Source organism: Magnolia sinica, chromosome 14 (genome assembly GCF_029962835.1).
Source record: "Magnolia sinica isolate HGM2019 chromosome 14, MsV1, whole genome shotgun sequence".
Taxonomy (NCBI): Eukaryota; Viridiplantae; Streptophyta; class Magnoliopsida; order Magnoliales; family Magnoliaceae; genus Magnolia; species Magnolia sinica.
Genome location: NC_080586.1, coordinates 30018623 through 30030027, shown reverse-complemented (window position 1 = coordinate 30030027; position 11405 = coordinate 30018623). Strand labels below are relative to the sequence as shown.

Sequence of the window (11405 nt, the reverse complement as noted above, 5' to 3'; positions counted from 1 at the left end):
CATGTATCCTAGTTTTTGACCGTCCAATTTCAAAAAATGTAAAGCGATTTCCAAGCCTGAGAAATGTGAAGTGCACTCACGTCAGATGTGAAAATAACGGACATGCATGAGTGTGAAAGATCGGAGCCGCTGATCAACTGTAGATTCCATGTCCAAAAACTGAGACGGATCCGATTATTAAGTGGGCCACAAATGGATATAGGATTTGAATCTCTGGTCCATTTCTCTTAACCATTCATTTATTTTACACATTAAGGGCCGCACTATAATCGTATGAGAGTTGTACACGAGTCAAACCGAGTCGAGCTTGGCATAGCTCGGCTCAGCTCGGCTAGTAGCTAACCCCAGCTGATCTCGGCTCAGATCAATCCTCGAGCTTGTCTGGCCAGCTCAGCTTGGTTTGGTCAGCAGATCAGGCCAGATCGAGCCGAGTTCGAGCCTTTGTAGCATTTTCTCAAACACATTGAATGCTTCTTCAATTTCTCAAAGAATGCAAAACAGTAGTAACATTTTTACAGGTATTTCATCAAACACCTGGAGAGTAGCATCAAAATCAAACACCCCGGGTATCCATTCCTTCCTTACTAACACTTTGTTGAGTCATTTCATCAAACACTAGGCGAGCAGCATCCGTATCAAAATAACCGAGTCACCGAGTTGATTCGATCTGAGTCGGTTCGAGTTGAGGTTCAATCGGAATCGAGTCGAGCTTGGGCAAGATCAAATGCTCGAAAACTTTTCGAGTTCCAAAAACGACCTCGGAATCGGAATCGAGTCGAGCTTGGGCAAGAGCTCTCTCTCTCTCTCTCTCTCTCTCTCTCTCTCTCTCTCTCTCTCTCTCTCTCTCTCTCTCTCTCTCTCTCTCTCTCTCTCTCTCTCTCTCTCTCTCTCTGTTATCATACCTTGTAAGAAGACAATGAAAGAAGTAAGAAGTAGTGATAGTATCACATACAATTATTTCAAATGCAATCTGTTGCAGCTGAAGGTGTTAATGAGAAAAGGCTGAAAGGAGTGATCATGGATATCCCATTGCCAAACATGCCTCCCAAAACAGCTTATCCTCCATTTCATTCAGTGGGACCCTTCTCCCACTATCAACCACACCTTCCTCTTCTTGACCCACCTCCACAGCCCCACCTCCGAAACCCATTTCCCGATTAGTCCACTGATCATCACCACCATCGTAATCATCATCACCTTCATGATCACCTTCATCACCGTTGCCGTCGTCATTGACTTGGTACTCGCAGATATCCGATGAGTCACTAGTGCATGACTCAGCATCATCAGCGGCTACAATGCCCACATAGGATATGTTGTGTTCAGTTGCAGTGATCAGGTCATGCCCACCCTCGGAATCCCCACTTGCTTCAAAAATGGAGAGAGATGATACGTCCACGTGGCCCCAATCCATTAGAGCTCGAAGTGGGCCTCAATTCATCATAGATTTCTCATAAGGCGAGAGAAGGGCTTCTTCTACTCTTATCCCATATGCTTTTATGTATGGTGGTGGTGTTGTTGTTGTTGTTGTTGTTGTTTGACGACGTTGTCCGATGCTGCTTTCTTTGAAACTGTGTCGGTTGGTATTGACTATGACCTAATGACTAGGAATCAAACGGTCTAGATTCATCATCCTTACACACCAAGGGCCTGTTTGGCCGGCTGGATTAGATGGGCTTTGGTGGGATGGAATTGCATCTGGTCCTGTGCCAATTCCACTCCATGTTTGAGGAGAGTGGAAAAGCTTGGAAGTAGGCTGGATGGAATCGTATGGGGTCCCGAGCTAATATCACTCAATGTTAGCAAGTTGTGTAGGTCACACCATGATATGTGGGCTATATCCACACCGTCCACCCATTTTTTGAGATCATTTTAGAGCATGGACCAAAAAATCAGGTAGATCTAAAGTTCAACTGGACCCCACCATAAAAAGCAATGGAGATTGAATACTTACTGTTGAAAAATTCTTTGGGCCACATAAGTTTTGGATCTACCTCATTTTTAGGCCCATGCCATAAAATGAGGTTACAAAACAAATGAACGGTTTAGATATATCACATGTGTGTTATTGTCAATAGTTTCAAATGATGGTGGGTATATCCTTTTAATGTACCACCGTATTACAAACAAAAAAGGAAATTAAGCTTATCCCATGGTAACATGGAACAGTACCTGCCATGGGTAATAATGATGCTTTTTAAAACCCATACCCCCTAATACCGTGGGATCGGTCCGGCCAAACAGGCCCCGGCCCCAAGTCTATAAAGTGGGGCCCATGAGCTGCGAATGGAAAAGCGTCTCCCATATTTGAAGATCTTAACCCTTTGATCACTGGCTAAGTTTGGGACATTCACAATCCAGTGTGGGACCATCAGATCAATGGTCTGGATAACTGAACCATGGGGGCCACTTGTGGGAACCGTTACAGTCTCTTTGAAGGACTTGTTCACATTGATTTTTTTTTGGAAAATAGAATTTTTCACATTGATTCGAGAAGAATAGTAAAAGGAAGGCACATGCACGATCTTCTAGAAGGAACCTTCACGAGGGAAACTCCACTTATTGGGCCCAAATAACTCTGCACTGGGCCGATCGTCAAGACCATCTACTGAGCCCAATGAACTCCACATGTTGGGCCGATCGTCCGGTGATCCAAATCATTCATTTGGTGCACCCCAGGCTTAAAAATATCCCCTTCGACAATCCTACCATCTGGTTGGCGCCTTCATCACTGTAGTCATCCATTTTATTTAACGGCTAGGATACACAAGTATATGAGGCAGACCAAATCAAAGGCTTAGGTTACCGACTGTGGGGTCCCCCTTTCCCAGCATTGGGTCGAGCAAAATAACTCATACAACACCACAATACAATATTGTAGTCGCTCCGATCTCCACCAAATACAATTGCCCGTTGTGATGATTTTCCAGGCGGTCCACCAGAGATTGGCCACGGAATGAGAAATTCATGAACTGGGTCAATCCCAAGCGTCCAATAGATAGTCCATGATTGGAAATAAAGAAAGAGGCTAATGTTTCAATGTGGAAAAGTGGAAGATTCACATAGAGAAGGGTGGAGGCCACCCAAAATGAAGATACCGTAGAGGCTACAAAACAGACAGATTCTAAGATTGAATTTTAGGGGTCGGGAGTAGACTTCGCCGTAGCAAGTGTGTCATAACAAGCTGATGACCTCCTTAGGATGGATTCGCAATGCTCTCTCCAGTCATGATCTTGCCAACAGTACATGTGGTGGGAATATGTTCAGCCCAATCAGTACCGTCTAAATTGTAAGCCCACTTTTATAGATGGGCAATAACTGGAAATAAAAAGTACTCTAATGAGAAAATCGTTGCCATCCAACCAATAATTTTTAAGCTGATACAATGACCCATTGCTCATTTGAGACCAGCCAAATGAGCGGTTACTCTAGACAACCAATGGGAACATCATGGTCAGGCATTTGGTGAGGGACCTAGACTGATGAACCAACACCACTTGCACGGTTGGATGATCATCCTTTTTAATACCTCCTTTGTGTTACTTGTAGAGCTTTGTCTAAAGTCAGAATTTTTTGTTCATAGAAAGAAAATCCAATTCATGGTATCCAAAAAAGTTGGAATAGAGTATCTTAACCATTCACCAAGGGGACCTGACTATGATTGGCCCACAACCCAATATATCCGACTGACCCATCATATCATCCTAACCCAGATCTGTAGACCGACAGCTAAAAGTAAAAGCGAGAAGTCCACATTCAACTTTAAAAACCCTCATTCCGCTGTTTCAGGTACATGGTAGGGCCCACTAGACGAAAATGTCTTCATAGTTAGTTTCTGTTAGTGATAGATGTGGACAAGAAGATTAAATACCACGAATCTAAGAGCTGTATAGGGCCCACGAGTCGGGGGTTAGGAGATGGTCAAATCAAAGCATGTTACAATAACATCATTTGTCCAAACACTAAAATAATAATTTCGTCATCCATATGGTACTGAAATTGCTTACAAACATTATCTAATATGGTAACATAAATTAGGGATATCCACAAAGAATGCATATAAATATTATATAAATTGGGATCCATGTGAAGTTTCACATGCGGAGGCACCTTCCTATGACCATCTGATCTCCGATCAACATCTCTCTCAAAGCTTCACCAAACATCACCCAATTTCTTTAATGTGGATTCCACAAGGCCTTTGAACTAAAATCCACTGAAATTGGACCAGAAGAGACCCTTTTCATGTCAGTTGGGTGGTGCGCCGGAAGCTGTATGTTCGAACTTTGGGCATGTTTGGTTGTATGGCGGTGCTTCTGCTGCTACATAGTTTTGTTTTTGAGTCTGTTGAAACCTCTTTTTTGCCTGTTTTATGAATTAAATTTTCTGATCGGTATTGATTTTGGCCATTTCTCTTGAATTGGATTTCTTTCGTTTCTAAAGAAGCCCAAGCATACACATCGGTACCTATCTGATTTAGTGGTAAAAAATTATCTCTGCCATCACTGTCCTCTGCCAGGCCCATGCACTTCAAGGAGGTGGAGACAAACATGTATTTCAATAGAATCAATGACTCTGATGGAATGTTTCTTTCACTGCACAGGGAATTTTATTCAGAACTCATCTGTTGATCTGCAAAAGAGAGAAGGAAATCAGGAAAAGAATTGATGATGATCGTAAAAACAGTGAACGAAATTGAGAATATGAAGCATTTCTCAAAAGAGGATTAGAAGAATGCATGTGAGCCTACACCACGGTTGGGTTTTGGTGCATCAGTATGGCATCAATCGGCTCCTGACTGGCATTGAAACTGGAAAATTATGTCCTCTGCAGTTCAAAACGGAAGCAAAGCACTAAAATAGAAGAAAAGAAGGTTAACATAAACAGAAAGGAAAATCTAGGGCAAGGACTTGGGGTGCATTTGATTGCACCAAAGATCATGAAATTTCATGATGTTTGGTGCAACCAAATGCACCTTTAACAAAATTTCTCTTTTGAATTCTCTAATCATATTTGAGTAGTTGGTTAAATGAAAACATATTGTACATGTGCCTAATTAGAGCCAAGGAAATGAAAAAATAGAAACCAATAATGGACAGATTTTGATTTGAGAGATTTTTAAGGTTTTCTGCATTCAGTAAGTTTCTAATAATATCCAAGAATGAAAGAAACAAAAGGAAAAAAGACTTAGAAGGAAACTGGATGGACTGGTTCCAAGTTTTTCGGATGAAGGACCAGGTGGATGGTATTCACATTTTCGAAGTGGTTCTTTTCAAATGGAAAAGGAAAGAGAATCAGGACTAATAGAAATAAAATAATTAAGAGAACCAACAAATCAATTCAAATTCATGCATTAGTACAATATAAATGAGAATAATTTGGAAAGACAAATAACCTTATCAGAAATATGAAATTGGCTAAACTATAATATTGCATGACATGATAAATAAACATTGATTAAAAACAAAAAAACAAAAAAGACACTGGGGGTTCTTTGATACTTTTAACTATCAAAAAGCCACTTCAATAAGGTTCCCTTTGAAAAGGGTTGAAAAAAGAAATTGGTGTACCCACTGCGCAACACTGGTGATACCTGAACCCTTAAGAAAACCTGGTGTAGCTGACCCCGAAGCTCAAACATGCAGATAATGGGTCCTCAACCTCCAGACTTACCCGGGTTCAATTCAAGACATATTAAATGTTTAGAATTTAGAGCCATTCTTTCCAACTGGGCTAAAGTCATACTTTGTCATATTGTTGGGGAGATATCTTAACATGACTACACATGAATTGAACAAAATGCCTGGCTTTGCTGTATCCTGAGATAACCATACTTCGAAAACATAGCGCATCACACAAGTTCTGAAATACAAACAACAGAACAACAACCCATGTTTTGATATATATATATATATATATATAGACACACACACACACACACACACACTCTTTCACGCCCAAAATTCGGGACCTAGGCCTTACTACATTCCAAGTCCCGAACTCAGGTTGCAACAACTTCCTCGCCACTTACCAAACTTGGCGAACGGGTTAACGAACTTCCCAAATACCAAATCCAGTTCATAGCAAAGAGATTCTTTTTTTTTTTAAAAAGGTTAATCTAGTTATGCGAGCTACAACTACAGAGACGAAGAATCTAAAAAGGAACATCATCACATACAATATCAATGAGAACAATCAAGAGGCGGACCTGTTCCTTCCATGCAAAGGTCGCCCAATATAACCGCATACATCATCCACATCATATATAAAATATGTCTCATGACAAAAGAGGAAAAGGTGACAATCTCCAACAGCTCCTACATGCACCCTGCGACTGAACATATCCTGAAAAAATTGTGGGAATTTTGATATGAGATGGGTGTGTGTGTGTGTGTGTGCGCGCGCGCATGCGCGCGTGTGCAATAGAACCAAGGGCAAGCATTTTGTTCAATTCATAAGCATAGTCATGTTAAGAGATCTCCCCTACAATATGACAAAGTACGAGTTTAGCCCAGTTGGTGTCAATGGCTCTAAATTATAAACATTTAGAGCCTGTTTGGGCAAGCTGTATTAAGTGGGATTAAGGTGGATGGAATTGCAAAAGTTGCAATAAATGCATGTGTAAGGTATTGTCTGTGGATTGGTTTTATCCCATATTTCTTCCCCATTCTCTGCTTGGATGATTGCCACTTGTGTGAATTCTATTGCTGTGGGTCCCATGTGTGCTCGAATAGGATCGTTTAAGGATTCTATTCCTTTTAGTTTCACTTATCGATGCTTAGGATAGATAGACTTTAGCGGGCCTTATAAATAAGGGGGTGCTTGTTATCGAGTTTATGGCGCCGCCCACAATCCAAAAAGTCAAAGATGGCGTCGGCATTTACTTGTTATGCTCTCTCCTAAAAGTGGTGTATTCCCCCTTCCCTTGGTATTCTGGTTGGGCTATGGTACCTGTAATCCCACCATTTTTAGTAGTCCATGTTTGGTGCACAATAGTCGAGATTGTAAAAGGCACAAACCTCACCCGATCCATGTTTGGGATGTAACATGTTGTCATGATAGTCGGTGGATCACCAAGGATTCCATGTTTGGAAACGGAATACTCGGACGGACGCGGATTAGCTGTAACGGCTTCAGTAGCTATCATTACTGAAGTTACATGAGCAACGTGTGTAGGCCCCACCATGTCCTTGTGTTGAATCCACACCATCCATCCATTTGTAGACATTAGTTAATGTCTACGCCCAAATCAAGAGAAGATCCGAAGCTGAATTGTTCCCATTTTGTCCATGTCTAGGTGAACTCATGAACAAGTTGGTTCTCGAAACATCATGCTTGGACGTTGGAAGGTTTCAACGGAGGGCATCAATCCCTACTTTTCGCTAAGCCATGGTCCATTTGAGTTTTAGATCTGCCACATTCTATTAATCAAGCCCTAATATAATCTCTCCAAATGGATGGACAATGTGGCTAGGGGGATTTAACCCAATATGAGTATTCACGTCCACCATTTGTTTGCACGTGTGCTTGATCTGGGCCATTCATTTCGTAGTATCCTTGGTGACAATGACCATGAACCAGATGTCAGGGCCATACACTCATCAAGGCCAACACCTGTATACATACAACAAATATAACGAAAATATTGTTGGCATAGGTAAAGAAACCGTCAAGGCCAAGATCGATTCAAAAGTCCGTGTGAATGTAAAGCCCAAGTGAAATTTCAAAACAAGAAAAATAAAGTCCCTAGAGTTTTATCACGACATACAATGCAAAAATAAAAAACTAAAAAAAAAAAAAAAAAAATAGCAATTGTCGTCTCGAAGGTCGGATCTAAGTCCTTAGTCAATGTACCTTTAAAACCATTGTCAGTGTGCCAAATGTCGGATTCAAGTTCCCCGTCGATGTACTCCGTGAAATCATTGTTGTTATCTGACGCTCAACGTGGGTTGAGAAGGACGAGGTGGGAGTCAGATTTTCCTCATAAGATTGTATGTGGCCATGGGGAGACGTCGCCACCATTTGTTGCAGCCCCGATTCTGATATTGTAGGACCGCTCCAAAATTTCTCACATTCCTCCATTACATCCTTCAAACGCGTGAAGGATCGACATTTTTTATTTATTTTTTTTTTTTTTTACACACACACACATATAACCCCCCCTACCACCGGAGCAAGAGTAAGGATTCGCGTAAGGACCGATGATTACTGCTTGTTTGCTACTAAATCCATCGGCCTACAGCCATGCCTCCTCCCATGAAGTATATATGTTGGGCTTGCAGCCAACTAATACAACATAATACTATTATTTCGGCATCTGCATAAACAATTAAAGAGGACAATATTGCAAATAGAAGGATACTCGCATTGGGGTTACCAACAACTATACGGTTAATTTAAGTAAACAGATAGTTAAAATATGGAGTAAATTATGGAGTCTATAAGTCTTAAGTGTCACATGCACCACATACAAAAGTAACATTAATACAAGTCCACCTATGTTAAGTCCATTTCGGCATAGCATAATAACATATTACCAAATCCAAAATAAGTCATCCACTCAAATACAGCTACTAATACTATTAGAATAAGATTGTCTTCAAAGATAGCGAGAAAAGGGAGCATGAAGGTCCAACGGACATGGTGTGGAGACCGTCTCATGGATTATTTCCACCAGGAGTGCCCCATACATCCTGAACAACTTTTTTTCAGCTAATCAATTCGATGTTGTCCTCGTAGGTTAACGAACCCAGCTGCAAGCTGCTCATCCCTAGAGAGTAATTTCTCGACATTGAAAATGTCAGTTTGTGTCAGTCCCTCTACCTCTCCAAGGCACTCAGCACTCTAGCCATTCGGTTCACCTCAATACCATCACTCATGCGGATGCCAAATTCACGTATTGCATTGGCGACATTATCTATAGATGCACTGAGTACCTCACAGGGACGAGCGAGTTCCGTCCTTTTCTTCGACGTGCTACCACTACGAGTGTTATCAGAATCTGAGGCTAGGGTTGGAGTGTTGCAAAAGGATCGATTTAAATTATAATAGTGACTTTCAGTTGGAAAACGTAAATCCAGTCCTAAATTGCCTAAATTCTCCGAAGATAGATCAATAGTGTCATCATGTCATCTGTGTCCGACCACACGTCGTTCAAATCCCGTTGTACACAGGATGAGAAGGCACCCAAGTTCCTACTTCCCTTAGCACAACGTCCTGTCACTTGATTATACCCGACGATTACAACTAAATCGTCCATTCGTGATATTCTCTTGCCCCGCAATCGTTCCACACGTGGACGGGACTATAGCAAAGAACAATGGGAAAATTGTTAGGAAAACATATGATCATGCATGTAAGCTAAAACTAGTATTCACGTTATGCAATGTGTGGTGAATGCGATGTTACCATGAGCCATCCTTCCCAAACATCATCTAGGACCGTCACAACCATTCGCTCATTATCCCATCCAAAACTGCTTGCTGCAAGCATTTCTTTCACATCACTGTATTCTCTTTTGTGATACCTCAACCGATTGGAGATATTCACCCTCGTGACTCTTAACTTTTGTTTGTTTCGTAATTTCTATAACTACAACTTCGTATGCCGACTTCTTGAAGCCATTATCAGCCTTGCATCCTAGAGCTATTTGCACTAATAAAGTGAAAAATAACACTTCATCCATTTCATTTGTCCACTTAACCTTTGTTGCTCTAGATGAAGGCTCGGCTAGAGACTTTTGAGGCATATTCAACGGTGAGCAACGGGTGGGCATTGGTGAATTTTTAGCAGGTGACTGCGAAGGTGTATTCTGATGGGTTGTCCACATTTCCGACATCTCACCTACGAAACGCATACACACATATCAACTAAGCTTTCATTAAAAGTGGAACAACACATCAAAAACTTGCATTATGGGACACCATACATTTTGATCTAAAAAGGCATATATAGAGTAGCAAAGGAAATTAACAAGCCCAATTACATATTATAACCATTGCATCCAATTCAAAAATTCGCAGACAAAGGCCTATATATTCTTACTATTGTGTTATGAGTCCGCCCACATCCGATCAATTTCTTCACGTGCTCTCGCGCTGGGTTACTCGGACCAACCACTGCCTCTCATCATTCATTGAAACCTCAAACGACGTCAGGTTATTTCCATATCTCTTTCAAATATCCCAGCACCCGGAAGACTTTGATGATCATCGTGCAAACATATAAAATTATGTAGTATGGTGCAAGCCACCACAATTTTCACTTGTTTCGAAAGAATATTGCACAACCGTCTTCAATATTGGAAAACACGCTTTCATAATCCCAAAACAACGCTCAATTGTGTTTAGAAGTTGTGCGTGACGATAGTTAAACAATTCCTTTTCGTCCATGGGAGCTCTTCCAGTCCGATACTCTTATAGGTGATAACGAACTCCATGGGAAGGGGTCATAAAACCTGGCGTGTGTGCATATCTGGTGTCGACCACATGATATTTTCCTACAATTTTCATCATATGGACATGCTCAAGTGTCGTTTAAGAAGAAAGGCATTATAGAGATTGTTATTGATTTTTTGTTTACATAATTGTTACTGTGTGGAACCCTTAAAAGGATCATTAGTACTTGTCAGAACATTGTGGAGAGAACCCTTGCATCTGAAGTTGAACCCTCCCAACCAGCCAACACATAAAACTTGCACACTAAATGAACAAGCAGCCAGTACATTTTGGGACATAAACCCTCATGAAGCTCGCATTGCTGAAGGCTAGTACGTGGGCAGGAATGTGCATCCCATTCATTGCACCAATGCACTCCTATGTGGAGATTATCGATGTTACACATTAAGGTGTTAAAAATTTTAATTGACGTATCCTTGTTTTGAATGATAAAGAAGTGAAAGTATGTTGCCCAAAAGGGATTAGAAGCTATCTCATGAGGTGTTTTTACTCCAGCTTGCTTAACATACTCAAGGTAGAGAAAGTATTGCATCTAGTAAGCGATAGAAGTGACGACTCACCGTTTCACCAGAACGTATGAATCAATGTCCTAGAACCCAATTACATACACTATATCCAATAGTGTGTACGAAAAGGATTAGCTGCTCTTCCAGACTTACATTTCTACTGTCACACAAATGTGTCTTATCCCATAACGCTTAAGCAGGTCAAAAAAAAGCTCCGCGACTCATCCAAAATTGATTAAGACAGTCTGTGTCATTGGTATGCACAATGGAGTCGATGAACCTGGTTCGTTCATCAGTGCCCTAGCATGATAGTTGTCTAGATATGTAAACATGGTTGTATTCACCAACTGCAGCTATGCAAGCTCCCGCAACAAGAATAAATAAGCACGCGGCCACATCTTCCTCATCCATGTTATCCATTAGTTATTTATCACCTACACCT

The 11405-nt window shown here is 41.1% G+C and overlaps 2 protein-coding genes across 2 annotated transcripts in view; both read right to left on the bottom strand.

The window, feature by feature from the left end:
• Positions 1 to 1015: 1015 nt before the first annotated feature.
• Positions 1016 to 1414, bottom strand: LOC131224930 (uncharacterized). Its single transcript, XM_058220368.1, has one exon. The coding sequence runs from the start codon at positions 1412 to 1414 to the stop codon at positions 1016 to 1018; it is 399 nt and encodes a 132-aa protein (XP_058076351.1).
• Positions 1415 to 3863: 2449 nt separating this feature from the next.
• Positions 3864 to 11405, bottom strand: part of LOC131224793 (RNA-binding protein BRN1) — a 44612-nt gene continuing 37070 nt past the window's right edge. Inside the window, exon 12 of the transcript XR_009161181.1 lies at positions 3864 to 4827. The gene's annotated coding sequence lies outside the window, so the exon portion shown is untranslated. The remainder of the gene's footprint in view (positions 4828 to 11405) is intronic.

Coding starts and splice junctions, on each gene's coding strand:
- LOC131224930 (XM_058220368.1), bottom strand. CDS start 1,414: ATGGATTGGGGCCACGTGGACGTATCATCTCTCTCCATTTTTGAAGCA.